Genomic DNA, 18,835 nt, shown 5'->3' on the forward strand with positions numbered 1-18,835 from the left:
CGATGATTGATATTATTCACTGGCAGGTCTGCGATAGTTGCTGCTCTAAATCGATTTTCTAAATGCGTTCCGTTTGCCTGGCGTTTTTGCGCTTAAAAAGAATTCTCGTCAGTAATTCTCACCTGTATTCCGTTGGCAACGGAAGAATGCGTTTTTAAGTGTCCAATTGCTCGACAATAAAAGAGGGGGTTTGATCGTTACGTGGTAGATGACTATGGACAGTAGGAAGAAATGCATTTATTGAACAACAGGTCATGTTGCAACGCAAATTCAATGAGAATTGCGAAACGAGTAGCAAACTCCGGTTCCTTGTGCTGAGGGGTGATTTTATTTTCTTTCGATTCAGTTTCGTTCTTGCAACAGTGGGTAAAACATGTGCAAATTACTCGGTGCATAAGCCCATCTCGAACAGGCGTCATGGTTATAACGAAACAAGACACATAAATGGAACTATTTGCACTGTAAGCAATAAGAAAACTCTTCTAGATCAATAGTTGGAACGGAACCAACGCAGCTGCAGTGATTGAACGTTTTTTTCTCTCTTTAGACACCCTACGTTGGTTTACTTTTCAGACGAAAGTGTATTTTAAGCTAAAGCTTAACATATTAGGTTCAATGCGAGTGCAGTGATAAGGACTCGGCTGACGGCTTCATAGGAAAACCTGACTTAGTGACGAACGATATGAATGAAAGCAAAACATTTATTGAGATATATTTATCCTCACACAAAGAAATCCTTTCATTGAGAAAAACAGCATATAATCCTCGTTCTATACATGAATACATAAAGAAAATGAAGCATATAAATGTGTAATGCATAAACTCTAGTATCTTTTCATTTACCGTTTGGTAGGCAACGGAAAACAAAACAAAATGAAAAGAAAGTAGTACCCCCCCGATATGGGTGAGACGATACTTCCTGGATCTAGATTCCATAGAGAGAAAAAAAAAACACACTGAAGAGTGTGATGAGTTATGTAGTAACGTCGAGATTAAATAAAAACACGAGAAAGCAACAAACCCGTACGCTTTTGGTGCAGTAGAACGGCAGGATATGAATGTTAGACACGGTATAATTACAGCGGAAGAAAGAGAAAGGAACAAGAAAGTGTAAAATTATGTATAATGAGGAAAGCAACGCAGGCGGCTAGGATAGAAATGAATCCGATGGGAATGAACGGAATGAAAAGGGCAGAACAATACAACAGAGATGCAATGAAACAAAGCAAAATAAAGAAAACATTTTATACGACATGCGGCAGCCGTTATATGTGATTTTCCGAAACCCACTAAATCTAACGCGTGAAGTGATTTTTTAGCTCTGCTAAAAATTGCAAACAAAAGTAACATGGTAGGTATAATACAAGGCTTCTCTTGTGATTTTTTAGCTATATATCGAAAACTTCTTCTGTTCGAGGCGTTATGCGACATATCTTTTCGAAGAGTCGAAATTTCGATTTTCATGATGTTACTTGGGACGGATCAGGTCGGCAAAAGTGCTACCTCTGCCTAGTATGCTCTCCTGTTACTTTGGTGGCGAAATTTTGTGCTTCGGCGGCTTCTGTTTTCGTTGTCGTCTACACGGGTCGAATCTAATGCAATGTTTACATTTCCGATATTATGCTCTCCTATTACTTTTTTAAGGCATTTTCGTGAAATGAAGAAAGTTTTATTTTTCTCTGCTTTCTTTTTCTCAACTTAAAGCTCCAAAACAAAGAAAATGCATCTCCAGCTGATAATTAAATGCGAATTTCGACAAAGACAACGTACAAATAAGTTAGGTGAAACTGAGATTCCGCATAACAATGCGCATACAATTTATTCTTTATATCTTAATGCATCGGTTAGTAGATAAAATGCTTAACAAAATAGAGTGCAGTTAGCTTCAACAGTTCTGTGCGTGAGGGCAGTCGGATCAACATCGCTCTGGATCTTCCATGCTGCAACGAGAAAAAGAGCAGTTGTAGTTACTTTCGAAACACGAGGCTTACCGCTCCCGTACCGGTGGATGGTCAGATCAGGTGTTGCCTGCACCTCGCTCATGTCCTGCGGCGTCAGGAAGCAAAACTGCCGGTCCGGTTTCTTGTTGGCCTCATTCAACAGCAGCCTGGTCATTGTGTGACGGTTCACCTGGTCGGTGAACACGTCGTACTCGTCCAGAAAGAAGAACGGCGTATCGACGCACGACCAAAGGGAGATTAGAAACGCAACAGTGGCGTACGAACGTTCGCCGCCTGAAAGTGATTTCGTGGTCGAAACGGCATTCTGAATGTTGCCGTCCCGTGGCACAACCGAGAGCGCTAGCTTGCCTTGCTCCCGGTCGATTCGAATCGTGCCGACGTAGTTACGGATCTGCATAATGCTCTATAGGAACACCGAAAAGAAAAGGAAAGAATCAACGTATCGGACCCGACGATTCTGAAGCATGAACGAGTCCTACCTTGAACTTGTGCTTCACACGGAGCGACATGTGGGAGGTCAGCTTGAACAGATAGGCGAAACGCGACTTCCGGGTGTTGTTCATCAGTGTCGTGATGCTGCGCAGCGACGAAGCATACCGAACCAGCTCGTCCCGTTCCCGTGTCTTGGTCTCTAGTTCCTGTCTGACGTCCTCGAGGTTTTCCTGTGTCGCATTCACTTGCCTATCGTGGAGACGGGCGAAGAGACAGGTGTTAGAGAAGATGTGGCCTATGAGATTTGTCCTGTTCACTGCCGCTTACCTGATGCGCTTTTCGGTGGAATGAATTTTTTTCTTCAACTGTTCTACCGTTTCGATTGCTTCGCTCGCGTCCGGTCGATTGCCCTTGGAGATAGCTTCCTGACGGGCTTGTTCAACCCCCTCGTGCAGCGCGGTTCGAATGCCCATCCGTTCGCGCAAACTATCCTTGCAACGTTGCAGCTCCTGCACCTTCACTTTGCGGTTCGTTTGCAGGTCGTGACGCTTCTGGTTCTCTTCGTCGATGCGCCTCTGAATGTTGGCGATTTCTGCCTCGATCGTCGCCATTGCGTCTTTTCGCTCTTGTGCTGTTCGTTCCTCCGATTGGACACCTTGGTGCATGTCAGTCAGCTTCGTTTGATGCTGCTCGATCGCTTCCTGCAGCTTGTCCCGCATAGTGTGGAGCTGCTCCAGTTCGGCCCGGAGCGTAGTCTCTTCCGTTTCCTCGACAAATACGACGGTGGCAAGCTGCTGGAGCCGTTGTTCGATGGTTAGCAGTTCCTGTTGGAGCCGCTTGAGTTGCTCTTGCCGCTGGTGTAGCTGGCGTGACTTCTCCTGCAGCCGACCGTTCTCCTCCTCGACCACTCGGTTAAGCTCCACCAACTCGCATTGCAGCTGCTCCTTGCGGTGCTGCGTCTGGCGCTTCAGCTCGTCCATGCTTACTTGAAGGTAACGGGGCGGTTTTTGCTGCAGCCCGTACGAGCGGTATTTTGGTTGCGGGTAAAACTCCGAACACGGCTCAGCCACAATCACCTTGCTCAGATTCCGCGGTACGTTCTCGGTTTCGCTCGTAAGCTGAATGGCAACGCTCTGGTGCTCTGTAACCAGGATTGTGTCGATAGCAGCGCTATCGATCAGACGGTTCATAACGACGGGATCGTTCACCTTAATTAAATTCATCAGCAAGTGTGTTCCATCTTGCTCCTGTACGCAACCCTGACGCACGTCGTATAATTCCTTCACGAAGCGACCCGTGTATATGGTGCGGTTTTGCAGGTCGGGAAAATCGCGCCTCAGCAACCCATCGAGCGTGCTCCAGTCCTCCTGTGTCGCGACATAGAACGCCGACAGGCATCCACCGAGTGCCGTTTCTACGATACCGCTCCACTTCTTGTTCCGCACCTCGATATACTGACCGAGCGGACCTCGCGGCAACTCGGAGAACTTGCCCTGTTGGTGCAGCTGGCGGATTCGCGCGTCCAGGGCCGGCATGTTTGCACCATAGACCGCCAACTTGCTTCGTGGTGCCGATTGAAACTGCTCAAGCTGCTTGTTGATGCGCGTTGCCTCGCTTTGCTTGGCCAGGCGCGCGTGGTGTTTTTCCTCGCGTACATCCTTCAGCTGGCTTAGCGTATTGTGCATCATTTCCACATCACGCTGCGCGTTCGCTATCATTGCGTCCAGCTCCGTTTTGCGCTCATCGAGCTGAGCCTTCTCGGTTTCTATTTTCTGCTTTTCCTGTTCGATCTGACTCAAACCGCTATTCGAGAAAAGAGAATGAGAGCGACCAAAAACGTACAGTATTCCGTTCATGAACCTACTAACGCGACGGCACACTTACTCTTTATTGCGTTCCTGCAACGCCTGCTCGATGTGTCGCATTTCCTCCTCTAGCCTTGCTTTTCGATCATTTGCCTTCCGCACAGTACGTTCAATATCGGCTTGCTTGGTTTGTGCTTCCTGTAACTTCCGACGAACCTCGGCGTAGGTCTCTTTCAGCGCGACGTATTCCGTCTTTTTTCCTTCGATATCGGCACGATGCGTCTGGATGGTTCGCTCCGTGTCCGCAACCAGCGATTCGCGGTTGGCAATACGATTCTCCTGCTCCTCGATCGACGATCGCAGCTTCTTCAGTTGCTCATCCACTACCGCCAGCTGTTGCTCGAGGTCTAGCACGTTTCGCCACACCAGATTCGTCTGCAGTTCCTGCAATACCTCATTCAACCGACCAGCCGATTCGAGGGTTCGTTGCTTCTCCTCCAGTACGTCAATCTCGCTCGTTAAAATTTCCAGGCTCTGCTCCTTTACTGATAACACGTTGCGCGCTTGCTCGGCGACGTTAACGCACTCATTCAGTTTCTGCTTTATCGAATCGATCTGAGTCGCCTTTGTGAAAAACGTGTACTGCTTGCTTTCGTCCGAGTCTTTTAGCAGCGACCGGGCTAGATCTTGATTCAGCACACAGATCGGATTGTCCACTTGGATGTTGAAGGCAAGAAGAATTTTCTGCAGTTCCGCTCGACTAGTCGAGACGACTTGTCCGTGCTCGTTTTTCAGCTTGTACGATCCTCCACTGGTGGCGCTGATCATGCGTTCGCAAATAATGCGACTACCATACCGTTCCTTATCATACGCGTCGAAACCAGCGTTCTCCAGATGTATTTCAATTACGGCCTGAGTTTCCCCATGTTTAATAAGATCTACAACGAAGATGCGGAAACCGTAAGCAGCTATGCCCGAAGCCGGTACATTTTGTCTTACCTTTTAAACTATTGCACCGGTTCGTTTGGGTTGCACTGCAACCAAGTCCGACGGTCATGGCAGCTAGAATGGCACTTTTTCCGCTACCGTTCTTACCAACTAGGAGATTGGCCCGCTTATTGAACTCAACCGCCAGGTGGGGATGGCACATGAAATTTTTGAGCACAACCTTTAGTACCTTACCATTGCGTACTATTACTGCCCCTAGTTGAGAACTATCCGGTATCCTAGTATCGTCCTGCTGCGGTTAATACGAAAACAAATACATTATGCATTTGTTGTCATTAATCTCGGCAATGATACGTAAAAGTTACGATACATACGCTGGCCACAGCCGTTGCATTGTTGTTTCCATCGTCTGCGCGGTGGCGTTTAGCGTGAGAGATACTGGCAACATCAGCGGATTGATGATTTCTTTTACGGGTTTCGTTCATGACTGCAAATACTTAACAAGGCATCGATACACGAAAACTGCACTGAAAGCAGTCAACAAATATACACAAAAACAAAGCGACGCCTCGCCAGTGGAGCACTCAGCTAAATCCGTTTTCCGTTTGTGTTCAGTTACGGCGGGATTTCTTTCTCATACAAAAATGACATTTCTTCCATGATGACGTTTAGAAACCAGATCCAGTACTACATCGCTTGTGATCGGTTCGTGCGCAGGTAACAGCATGCCTGATCATCAGCGAACACGTGACTTGTTTTAAAATCGTTTTCATTTCGGTATAAAAAAACATCCTAAAACGCGAAAATTTCATCTCAGCAATGGGAGCGACATTTGTCGAAACATTAGACTCTTTATTTGTACCAGGAACGTAAGTCGTTGTGCAATTTTGTGATGAGTAAGTCACGTTGCTTGCACAAAGGCAAAAGGGCTCTTTATTCTGTTAGTAATATCTGCAGAGCATTATCGAACTTGAATAGCACAAAATTCACGCAAAAACATACGGAAATAAAAAAAATAAATTGGAAAACAAAAGAGAAAGAAGGACACATTCTCAGACAGCTTTTAACAAAATATAAACAAAACATAGCACTGGAGGAGATGTCGTTTTCGTTATCAGTTAAACTAATTCGCAAATAAATAACATTCCAGTAGGCACACATTGCTCAAACTGTATCTGTTTGCATTTTACTGCATTTCTTGCTCGAACAGTAATATCGTTTGTGTAATATATCTGCTTCTGGCACAATCGTTTCGCCTGCTCTCACTTATCCGCAGCGGTACCTGCTTCACGCATCCGCTAAGCTCGCCATAACCAGTCCAGCGGTGTCCCCACTTCGGTTGACTGCCGTTTGCTGCACCCTAGAAGGAATGCCACATCTCACCCTTGGCGGGATCTAGCTAGATCCGTCCTTTCGTTCTGAGCCAGCCGGCATAAACTCGATCGCCGCCGAATTGATGCAATAACGTTTACGCGTCGGTGGCGGACCGTCCTCGAACACGTGGCCCATGTGGGCGGCACATTTCGAACACCGTACCTCCGTCCTCACGCGGCCTGGTTGTGTGATCAACAATAGGATATTACCCCCTTTTAGTGGTGGTGTTTATGTGAAGTGATCGCAGGAAGTAGGAAGTGTTTTGCGGAGTTGAGAAAATCCGCCAAGGGATAAGGAAGTCGCAGTGGAGATGGCAGTGTTCGTTTAGTTACAATAAAAACAAACCCGGAAGATTGATACGAACGGATAAACATATAAAAATTTAAAATTCAAATGCATTGAAATTTGAAACGCAATAAAAAAGAGAAAACATTTAAACACAAAACGAAATCATGTCATATTGCAGATATATGGGACAATTTTCCATAGGTCAACCAATCGAAAAGTTTAGAAACATATAATATCAATACAAAACAGAAGAGAATAAATGATTGGAACAAATCATAACGAATGTATGGGAGTAAGAACAGCAGGAATGGGCCGATATGAATAAGAACGTTACATAAAATGAAGAACCGACAGACAGGAGCAAATTCAGCAGATGAAAATGTATACATAATTCCGGCCAAACCAAAACGTATATCCGATATCGCCATAAAACATTCGATTGATATTACGATCGATGAACCCCAGAAATGAGCACCGTTGCGAACGAAGTGATGTTTTCCACATATTTTAGTGTATGTTTATGGTTGTGTTTTTTGTTGTAGATATGTGATAAATGAATCGTGATCGACACAGCACGGTTGTTTTTTCGTGTTTAGTTCATGAAAATAGTTATCGTGTTGATATTGCGAATCGATTGCAGAAGTGAAGTTCGAAATATATAAAGAGAAAGAGAAAAAAGGAAGAGAAAAGAGAATAAAGATACCATTAGAACCGTCACCGGAAATCCGGCAGAGCTGGTGAAAAAAGACGCAGGCGGTGTACAATGCCGGGGGAAACAATTTGAGAAAACGTATAGCATATTGTATGCTCCTTCCCACATGGAAACGCAAAAGCAACACAAGCAAAAGCTGCGATATACCTATAGGAATGTGTGGTAAAAAAAAGGGCAGTACACAATGACTTTGAAAAAGAACAACCTGAAAACAGCTAATTAAACAGTTGAAACACATTTTTTGATGAACGTAAATAAAACGAACACAACAATTTATACTCAAGCTATACGTACAATGCCAATAAAAATTAACGTGAAAAGCATTTAGCGTTTACCAAAAATCTGATAACTAATAATATAAACGAGGTTTTTTAAATGCAAAACACGAAGCGGATAAGCAAAAATAAAATGGAGAAATCATTGGAAAGAAAGGGGGAACCCAAAGTTGAAAATAGCAATTTCAAATTGAATCAATCATGTTCTTAATCTGTCCATTCCATGAAGTTGTGAATGTTGATCAAACGTAAACGTAATGAAGCAGTGACGTGAATGAGTAGCAGTGGTATTATTCTTTCCATTGTTTGGTTAGGATTGTGATAAACGATTGTTAAAGATCGACAGGTGAAACGATCGGAGGACAGCAGAGACACCAAACCAAAGTGGATTGTTTCGTAGCGCACATGCCAAATATATTACACACCCATCATTCAGAAGCGAACATGTGCGTGACATGACGGAAGCATGGCATGGCCGAGATAGAATAATTGTCGTTTGATGTTAAACACATTTCGTTTCGTTTAAAAGGTCTACATGAAAGGGTGTATGGCTTATGGAATAAAAAAATTAAAAAAATCTGCACAACATATTAGAAACATAGCATGGGAAAATGGATTTTTCGATCAACATACATGTTTTTCTTGTAACAAAACGAATCTGCACTCCACCATCAATTTGATTATTTTTGTTGAAAAAGCACGGCTGTAAAAAATGTATTATAATTTTCATTTATGGCTACCGTATCGCTAGTAACGTATAGTTTAAGTTTTTTTAACTGATAATATATTGAATTGATCCAATAAAAGATTAATCGTTGGGATATCCTCCCATCACAAATTCTGTTAATTGCAAAGTTATTAGCTGCATGAAGTACATGATGTTAGCACAATGTTAATAACAAAACACATTTAACTCATCAACTATGCTTGAACATATTTCGATTGCTTTAACAAGTAGTTTTTTTCGTACTTGATTGGTATTTTTTTCTAAACTGTGCAACAATCAATGCCATGAGTTAGTTTCTTCAATTCGACGTTCTCAACGCATGATCATTTAACTTAAGACAGCAATTTTGCAATAAACAAGATAAAAATAAAAGAATAAAAATAAAAGAATAAAATCAAACGCACAGAATACAAAATATCAACATTAATAAAAGAAAAATGAGATAGTTGAAAAACTAAAGAAATAAATAATCTTCAAACTAAATGCAACCATGCGACAAACATTCAGATCAAAACGTACAAAATAGAGAACTCAATTCCATTGTGATAGATTTGTTAGATCAATCAGTGACCAGGGTGGAGGAAGATGTCCACAATTCAACAGCCAAACAAATCAACAGCTCTGGTAGACTAGCGCATCTGATTAAAAGACCATGTCACTATCACTACCCAGTTAGTTGCCTAGCACGCAAAATAGATCGTACGCTTTATCTTGTCCGATGCCAGACAATTCTGTTTGCCTGCATACTTACCGGGGATGCTGGGATCTTTGTGCAGTGTCACCTTGCCCTGGTCGAGGACGTCGTTGAACGCCGGCCAACCACAACCGGAGTCATACTTTGTTTCGGAACTGAAAAGCTCCTGGCAACACACCACACATACGTAGGTGCCTTTTTCATAGAATTTGTTGTACTTTCCGGTAAAGGGCCGCTCAGTGCCGGCTTCCTGCGTCACGTGGAACTGCAGCGGTGTTAGTTTTGAAACCAGCTCCTCCTTCTTTTCCATCGTCAATGGGCGCCCTAGATGTTCCGCTTCACCGCTGGATGATTTTTCTTATGGGAATACAAAAAGTAGCTGATTTTAAAAACGATGTCAGTTGCGTATTTAACGATAAAGATGGATAAAATCTATGAAAACGTGGCAAATATAACACCAAAACATTCCGGTCCAACGTGACGTTATAGATCAGGATGCAGGACAACATAGTGCTTTGATGGAAAATGGTGCACACACTAAATAATTGCACTGCCTTGTTCTGCTAGTTGCCTTGTTGCAAATGGAAAAGTACACCTCATTCGCCTAGAAAACAATGAATCTAAATGGTCACGGTCAATAGCGCACCGTTGCAAACAGTATCGTATCGATCGCTCTTGATCAGGATTAGCTTTAGCCGGAACTAAACATGCTGGTCATTTTTTTTACTTTTGCGCTTCACTTAATCGTTCATTTATGAAGCACTCAATCCATTGAAATGACCACACTTATCCAGCGCCATTATATGCTTTAAAAATACACGCCTGGTATGGCATTTACTAATATATTATACATAGATTTTATAGAAAGTAAAAGCAATTTTTGAAACGATGCCCACTTAAAACCTCTCCTGATGTCTCTACGTGCAAAACAGATCTGAGCGAATTCAAAATTCATATCCGCTATCTTATCAGCCGCGCATAATTGTTACGTCCTTCACAGTTATCTTGCCGAAGCTAAGGATAGCTCATTCTTCGTTTGAAATCATACCGATGATCGGCGTTGGTAATCATCTAATCAATCTTCGACGAGCGCCTGTTTTTCTCTTGGATGCGCATTTTTATCATCTACACGTCTACCTGCAAAAGACCCCATTCGCACCCATTTTTTCGATTTAAGCAGAACCTCCCTTACCCTACGCCCGTGGAATGTGTTCGTATGCGTATTTGTGCCAAAGCCCAACCCTGGTGTACACGCACCCCTCGATTTTCCAACATTTGTACAGTCCAATGCAACCTTATTTTGGAACATCACAACCTAATATGCCGTTCCGGTTTTAAGCGTATCCGGCCCTGTAAAAGGCCTACTAAGAGAAGTGCGCCTATTGGTGACAAAACGAACGTTTTTCGAAGGCTTCGCAGTTGCTTCGCATTACAGCTATTGTTTGTAAGTTACGTCTTCATCGCTGCTTCCTATCCTGCTCGCTCGGCGTCGACAGTAATTGGTCCATTAAGAAAAGCAAACAAGGGGGCATATATATATTTTATTATGGTTCCATATCCGTTGGTTCCTGGTGCACTAAATCGTTCATCGAGTATTATAGCTTCATTCCAGACTAGCACATGCGCACTACGTGCGGGCAGTTTAAATTACCCGTGAAGGCAACGAGATGAGGAGAAATGATGCCAAACAGTCAAACATGATTTTGCATACATTCCATGTAACGGTTGGCGTCCTCCGGTGCGTTTTTGTGTATCAGCCTCAGTCGGTGAAATGAAGCAACAGCTGTTCTGCAAGGCAATCTGGTGCACATTATAACGACTCGGCTAGTCATCTATGGTCCATGGACTTCACACACTAACCCTGAACGAAAGCGAAGTGCAAACACATTGCAGTTTGCAAACGTTTCGATGCATGCTTGAGTGCATTCTGTGTTAGCTCAACTCATTAAGCAGAAGGTACGGCCTCCCCGAATTTTCGACCACCTTACGTTACACGATTCTCTCGCATACGCATCTTTACATCTCTATGGTCAATGCAAAGTTATTTTTAACCCAACTTTCAACACACAACTTTTGCTGTTCACGTTGCCACTCGAAAGAACGCCACACAGTTTCTTTTCCTCACGTCTATCGCTCTCTGTACTGTTGGGGGACAAATTATCGGACCAACAGCATCGTACGAACCTACACACCTGACCTCTGGCTACCTGTCCTATACGCACATACGCAAGCATACGCACAAAAAGTGCAAAGATCGCAAGGACTCAATGTCTCGATGCACCACGTTGATGTTTTACTGTAAAACGCGTCGCTGGCACTGGTAATTAGACACAAACCTTCGGGTGCTACGAATGGCTGCTTGGATCGTGAAACGCGCACCACGATTACAATTATGGGCACGTTTCGTTGGTGCCACGAGCACAGTTATCGCTATATTAGGATACCACGAGATTGAGACACACGCGGCGTGGTCCGCAGTACTAGACAGATGCGGTGTTCAAAATCTGATACGGAGCGTATTTCCGCGGTATAAATTGCTGTTAAAGAATTGCGCAAGTGGCGCCCACGAGTGTAGACGTTCTCTTTACGTATCTTGCGCGAGACTGCGCTTGGACCATACGGACTACACGCGACTATTAAAGTGCACAGTATGTCCAATGTCTGGTGGATGGTCAAGCCAGACTAATGTTGTGGTGGCGAACCAGCATCCTCATTCTCATAAGTATGTCATTTTATGCTCACTTTTATAGAGTATCAAGGAGAAAATCCAATGGCCAATAGCACACGAAGTTGATCATATTACATAATTATAAAAATTATTCGATCACAAGATGTACTTGCATTTATATTTTGACCTGAAAAGTTTGCCATCCCTGCTCTTAGCCCTACGATCAGTGGACTTGGACCTGCGTACGCATGCGCACAAGAGCAAATGTTTTATGCGATGACTTAATGAATGATATCAACGTTGCAATTATCGATTTGATCGGGTTTTGTCATCAAAACGTTAAAATTTTCGCTTGATGCGTTATTTACTCGAGCGAGGTGTGAAATGAATCAAATTCGCACTGTTTTACACGTTGTGCTAACACGCTATCAAATGCGCATAGGTAATTACACCACAACGCGAAATGAGTTGTTTTCGAAGATTTTCACTATGACGGCCGAGCTTCGTAACGTACCTCGGCTGGAGTTCCAGATTACACTTTTGGGTAACACACTGCCGCTAGAACCCATCACTGAACTCACAACTCTGATCGGTCGTTCCCAGTTGCTTCGATCGACTGTGCCTCTATTGCAATACGTTGCCGTAAAGAAATTTACGGACCCGTTTACTTTCGCTTTTTGCAACGCGTCCCGGCAAAGAAGCGCCGTGACGGTCAGGGTAACACGTCTTACACCGGAACTAATAATTCCAACCATTTCTGCGCAACACTAGCACGCTGTAAGGAAACTTTCACCGAAAGCAGCAGATAACACGAAACCTATCTGTCTGCCGGCAGAGCCGTTGGTAGTAGCTTCGGGTGTGTGATATAATGACCCTTCACCGAACCAGCTGCGATATGAGTGTTGATAAACAAACTGCGAATAGCTGGCACAATTTCCTACCGGATCAATACGATGCACACTGACAGCCACCGGAAAGGTCACCGCAATAGACGACGACAATATGCATTTAGATTTCGCACACTTACTATCGCTGCGCTCCGAAACTGCACCAGTAGATAAATCAGTTGGCCTACGAAACTGTTCATAAGATGCCTACACGAAACACTGCAGCACAGCAAGTCCGGATCGATTTTTTTCCGGTGCCACTTCCCTTGCTGCTTCTTGAATGAATGCAGCTTTTGTTTTGACAGCAGCTGATCTGCTTCCCACCCCACTCCGAATTTCATTGACAGCTTATGGTGACGTTTGGGGCGCGTTCAACAATTTAACAACAACGCAAACAATACTCGCACAAGAAAACAGATAGATCGTCTCCGAATGCAAGCTTTCTGTTGACGTTTCAAAGAGTTATTTGCCGCTTCTAGTGATCGTCTGAAAAATACTCAGCTTCCTCATGAAGTAAACGCTAGTTTCCACTTCTTGTCTTCAGCAACAACACGGGTGCGTGTACTTCCTGGAGCGTGCGTCCGTGCATGCGTGAGTACGTGCGTATGTGTATACAGCAAGTGTACGAAGTCAACAACATCAGGATAGGAACGGAGCATCTGTAGCTGGCAGCGGGATCACAATGGTTGCACGTGCAGGACGAAGCCGTTTCTTCGCATGCCTCGGACTGCTGATTCTGATGGTGGGTTTCGTGACGATGTTCCACAACTCGCAGCAACAGCTGGATGAGCTGCGACAGCTGGGGTTGCGCTGCGAGCAGCAGCAAAAGTCCGTTCAAGCACAGATGGAAGTCCTCGTCGACCAGAAGCTGCGGCTGGAGAACTCGCTCGAGTCAGAGCGCATGATAAACGAGGCCAACAGAAAGGAATCGAAGCAGAAAGCAAAAGAGGAACAGGAGGAGCACAGCAAATCGTCGATGGAGGCCAACATTCGCTACGCCTCCTTGCAGCAGCAATGCAACCTTGTCAAGAGCCAGCTCGGAGATCTCACGGAAGAGTGTAGTCGTAGCAAGAAACAGCAATCGGAAGAAATAAATTCGCTTCGGCTGAAAACGTCGGAGCTTCAAGGCAAAGTACAACGGTTCAAACAGGAATCGGCTAATGATGTGGAACATTTGAAGGTAATACTTTTTGGTGAACGAATCATCAATTCAACGAATTTTCACTCGCCTGCACTTTCTTTTTTCAGGCTCTAATAGAGCAGCTAAAAAGCGACAAGTATAACCTCGAGGCTTCGCTACGACGGCAGCTAGGAGAAAAGGACCATGTGATTGAAAAAATACGCGATCTCGCGACAAAGATGGAAAAAGAGAATGCATTCTACCTCGAGCGATGCAAGTTACCTGCGGACCAGCGTCCGAAACAGCACCACCGCTATCAAGACGTTTTGGAGGCACTGTCCTTGGTAGCGGCCAAGGCAAACGCTGCTAAGGCATCTGTGCACAATTTCAACGAGCAACTATCCGTGAGTGAAGATTTGTACCGCATACCGGTAGCGTTGAAACACCGCTCCGTTGCTAACTTGGCCACAAGCTCTACTACGGTGTCTATCGGTCTGTCGCCCTCAACCTCCTCTTCCTCTTCCGCCACTAACAATCGATCCGCGGGGAGAATTTCTCGTGCCTCGGAGGAACAGGAAACGCGCGTTATTGCCAATCCGTTCGAGTTGCTCCCCCGAGCGAACCCATACGTCGAACGTAACCCAGCAGGGGCATCTGAAGACTCCAAGATTAACCTCGTTGGCGGTGGCGGTGACACGGCTTCCCGGCTACATCCGGCACTCGATGGTGGTATTATTAATTCTGTGGAAAATTTTCAGATCATACCCAAACCATTACCCGCGGTTGCTGCCCCGGACGGTTCACAGGCGAACAATGTGCTGCAGGAACCACGACTGCTGAAAACCTCTACATCGGTATCGACAAACGGAAAGCGGTACGCATCTTCTGACCGCAACTTACAAGTTCCGATTCTAGCAGCACCAACCATGCTGCCTGGACCGTCGGTAGAACATTCAAGCAAACGCAGCAATAGTGGTGTAGATGGTGGCGGAGGCACCGTGTCCGGAAGCAGAAGCAGTACCACATCCACTACAACCAGCCCGTCGGTGTCTCGGGGTGCTGGGGTTGCTCCAAATCGGTCATCGAGCTCCGTCGCTCGGAAACCTTTAAGCAACAGGCACACGAAGCCAGTGCCGGTTGGTATCGTACCGTTCCCTGACATGATGCCTGAGCTAGAGGAAAATATTAGTGAAAACATTTTGGATAACCGGTACGCTAACGTGGCCGCAGCAGTCGCTGGAATGGCAACCGGTGGCTTCAATGGCGCTGGTGCTGCTAGCAACTCGCTGGGTGTGGCGAAAAAAGGTCGGTCCGATAAGCAGCGAGCCGGTGCCGGTGGAGTGGCAGCTGATTTAAACTTCCTTAATGGCGGTACCAATCTGGACACTGATAATGGTGCCCATGAAGTGCAGGACGGTGAAACGGGAGTAAAGCGAACAGCAGCTGGCGGCGTTGGAGGTCAGGGAGGTGAAGGAGTGGCACCAGCTGGTGACGATGATCAGCTAGCGATGGGCAACGAGAACAATCTGAATGCAGCCGAAGAGGATACAAACCTGTACGACAACGGCAACGAAGCCGCCGGAGGCAATAAACCGCAGTTTGGAGGCAATCCGTTGCTCGATCAGCAGATAGACTATAATGACGTCATAGTTCCAGGACACGGTGTGGGACGCAGTGGCGATCAGAACCGTCGAGTTGCAGCTAAAAGGCGTGAAGGAGGCGCAGTCGGTGGAATCGAGAGTAAAGGTGGTGTGATCATCGACCGGATGGGGGATAAGTTGATTAACGAAATAGCCCATGATCATGGGAAGGAAGGGGACAACTACCCGAACGAGATGGAAGATCTACATCTTGTAGGAAACGAAGCCGAAGAAGAGGACGGTACGTGAGATATCGCTTAAGCGGTTACGTTAGCGGAACGTTACGAAATTATCATTATTTTTCCATTTGTTCTTGCAGTGAGTGATTATGACGATCCGACGGCACTAAAGCAAGGACATGCCGAGCGTAATTAGGCTACGTTTGTGAAAGCTCATACCGATCCTGGCAACAGAATTAGATTGACCAGACTGAAAGCAAAATGGGTCGTACACGGCTATATAATCTTTCCCAAGAACGTCTTGCGAAATTTGTAGGATGGCATAGCAATTCTACGGCATTTTCGGCTGGAGTAGAATAATACAATACCGGTCGTACTACTAAGTTGGACCTTTAGGATACCCCGTACGCGTTGCGATTCGATGCGATATCGTATCTTAAAAACACACAAAAAATGCTCAGCACAAACCTCCAGAGTAAGGCGCGGATAGCAATCCACAAGAAAAACGATTAATATTCATTCATGCTCATAAGTTGTACTTGTTGAATGTTTGCACCATCATTACTATTATTCGTTTGTTCTCGTTCTTCGTTCTATGATCGTATGTATGTTTATCATAAGATTTCGAATGTAGGCTCATAGATATAATGGAAGCGCAGACCCCTCGTAGCTCGTAAACTCGGTTCGTATAACTTTTCCTCGATGCTAAACGAAAAGACAGTATGAATTTAGTTCAACAAAAAGGAACTTAATTCCACTTGGCCGCAAATATTAGCTAGGATTAATGTAGGTGATGATTTTGCTTATTCTACCCAATACCGATCGCGCTCGAATATCTTTCTAATCAGAAAACCATTCGTCCACTTATAGATCTCTGAAGTTTTCTTAATTTAAATCTCTTATTTGTCTATTTGTAAAGCTCATGGGTGATTGATTTCCCACCAACTTAAGTTCACCTATCTGTAAAGTTATAGCTATTTGTCTATGCACACGTCGCTAACAAATGCCATATTTGTTCCTTTTATTTATTTTTAACTAATTTCTAATCTTCCATCTTGCTATCGCCTCTAAGATTCAAATGCTGGAGATTGTGCACTGAAGCAAGAAGCATGTTACCTTAAAGTTTAGGTCCAAAATGAGACAAAGAACTCACACAATAAGCACATTACGAAAGCATCACCACCCCAGTGTTAGGACCTCGGAGATTGTTTTTCCTTTACCTCGGTACAGTGAATCTACGCAAAGCAAAGGAAACACTTGACTGTTCAAATTAAAAAGAAATCTCTCTGTCGTTTATGTTATAATGGAACTGTGCGCAGTTTACTAGAGTAAGGAATCCTGGCGGATATTATGTGATCGCGATAATTCTTTTCAAAGTAAGGCAAACTCAGGTCACGTTTCCTGAGCGAGCCAGATTAATTCTGGCTACGTGGTTATTAGCAGTGTAGTTTTAAGAGGAAGAAGAAGGGAAAACCAGCAAATATATACTAATTATAACATGTTGGGTGAACTGTCGTAACAACAAAAACATGGTAATAAAAAGAAACATTCATTGGAAGCTCTGCAATATCTGCAACTTATTGCTCAGATACAATGCGATGGTTATTCGCCAGACAATAGCATGTTATCGGGTGCGATAAGCAAAAACTCAACGGCCCAGACCAAAAGGCTCACCCAAAAGGATTCTCTTTCCCTCTTGAGCAGCGATGACATTGAAAAACAAATGCTTAAGCATGAGCATCGTAAACAAACCCCTTTCCCTCCTGTCTTTCCTTATTCCATCACTTACTGGTGTGTGCACGTGTGTGACATAGCGACGGCGTGCATCAAAGGCATGACAGAGGGTTCTATTTTTTTTTCATTATCGACCATACACTCTCCGAGCTGGCTCCTCGTACGGTCAAGGGAGCTAGCTGTCAAACGTGTGTTGTCTCGCGAGCTCTCGTAATCGAATCTGCCGGTGAAACCATCAGCTGATGCGAAGGAGGTAAGCACCGCGACACATTTATGAGACGAAGCAAACTGGGAAAGGGCGTCAGTACCTTTGCTGGTTTCTTGTGCGGTGCAAGAGTGGATAACGGTCGTCATCTACTATCAACCGGTGGGTTCGTGCAGCTCCAGAAGAACACGACAATAAAAAAGTTCAAGCGTAGTGCTATCGCTGCAATTGCCAGCGGTACCAATCACGCTGCAATACACGAGCTTCACAGCAATTATTTACCTTAACCTTCGGCCGAGGTGAGTCGTTCAGATAGTAGCTCTCAAAATTTGTAATCTTTTGTTTCGATTTTGTTTTTGCGTACAATGCCGGCCTGGTCTATTGTTCCGTAATTGAATTTCGTAATTTGTAAATGCTACAATGTATCCGATGATATAGCAGTTTCAAGTATTTTTTCACATCGTGGTACCAGTCATAATAGGGAAGTTGCATGTAGTCACTACGGACGTTTAATATATGGCAAGAATCTGAACACTTCAGATCAACGCATTCCTAACGGACCGCATTGGAGTGTGAACAACTTCAAACAAGCACACGTTCTATTCATGCTGATACATGATTGATTACATCCACAAGCAGCAAACCTCTTCCAAGTGGCTCGTAGACGGTGCAGACTGAAATTTGCATTGATTTAAATCAATTAATTTTCCTTGGATCAATTTGAGCACCTTCTTCTTTAGTGGCACAACAACCGTTGTCGGTCATGGCCTGCCCTGTTGGAACTTGCTTTGATTTGGGATTTCACATAAGCGAATAGTCAGTCCTTCGTACAATTAGGGCAAATACATCATAATGGACGGTTACGTACTATCTTGCTATAAAAGGAAGTCTAGACATGCCTTGCTAAGCTAAGCTAAGGCTTTCTTTGACTTAGAATTTCACGAAAGTTTGATTAGTCAGTCCAGCGTACGGGGGCAGCTCAGTCGAGATTCGAACCCGATACTATCTCGTATGTTTATGCCGCACGCTAACGCTTCGGCTTTTGGCGCTTTGAATCGTATCCAGCTGATAAGTAATGGGTGGAAAGCCTTTGCAAGGAATTATTGCATATTTAACGTTGATAAAATTATTTCGCACACGATCAGGGTTAATATATTATCTCTACAAACCATCAGACAGATACCAA

At 44.5% G+C, this 18,835-nt stretch overlaps 3 protein-coding genes across 5 annotated transcripts; 1 reads left to right on the top strand and 2 right to left on the bottom strand.

Moving 5' to 3' along the window:
• Positions 1–1,843: 1,843 nt before the first annotated feature.
• On the bottom strand, positions 1,844–5,631 carry LOC128721937 (structural maintenance of chromosomes protein 6). Its single transcript, XM_053815741.1, has 7 exons — positions 5,530–5,631; positions 5,198–5,438; positions 4,278–5,136; positions 2,721–4,196; positions 2,441–2,642; positions 2,003–2,364; positions 1,844–1,940 (listed from the first exon to the last, which is right to left on the bottom strand). Exons 1-7 carry the CDS (start codon positions 5,629–5,631, stop codon positions 1,916–1,918), a joined length of 3,267 nt encoding a protein of 1,088 aa, XP_053671716.1. The 3' UTR covers positions 1,844–1,915.
• A 327-nt stretch (positions 5,632–5,958) lies between these two features.
• Positions 5,959–13,037, bottom strand: LOC128721939 (methionine-R-sulfoxide reductase B1). 3 transcript variants are annotated; one of them, XM_053815744.1, is made up of 3 exons: positions 12,912–13,037; positions 9,274–9,573; positions 5,959–6,699 (listed from the first exon to the last, which is right to left on the bottom strand). In XM_053815744.1, the coding sequence occupies exons 2-3, from the start codon at positions 9,524–9,526 to the stop codon at positions 6,542–6,544; spliced, it is 411 nt and encodes a 136-aa protein (XP_053671719.1). In that variant the 5' UTR covers positions 9,527–9,573; positions 12,912–13,037; the 3' UTR covers positions 5,959–6,541. The 3 variants fall into 3 exon arrangements, with proteins under 3 accessions (XP_053671719.1, XP_053671717.1, XP_053671718.1); XM_053815742.1 differs by having other exon boundaries at positions 5,959–6,732; XM_053815743.1 differs by lacking the exon at positions 12,912–13,037 and adding an exon at positions 11,553–11,656 and having other exon boundaries at positions 5,959–6,732.
• Positions 13,038–13,453: 416 nt separating this feature from the next.
• Positions 13,454–15,930, top strand: LOC128720845 (uncharacterized). Its single transcript, XM_053814544.1, has 3 exons — positions 13,454–13,951; positions 14,020–15,772; positions 15,851–15,930. Exons 1-3 carry the CDS (start codon positions 13,454–13,456, stop codon positions 15,904–15,906), a joined length of 2,307 nt encoding a protein of 768 aa, XP_053670519.1. The 3' UTR covers positions 15,907–15,930.
• The last annotated feature ends 2,905 nt before the right edge of the window (positions 15,931–18,835 follow it).

This window comes from Anopheles nili, chromosome 2 (genome assembly GCF_943737925.1).
Source record: "Anopheles nili chromosome 2, idAnoNiliSN_F5_01, whole genome shotgun sequence".
NCBI classification, from domain to species: Eukaryota; Metazoa; Arthropoda; class Insecta; order Diptera; family Culicidae; genus Anopheles; species Anopheles nili.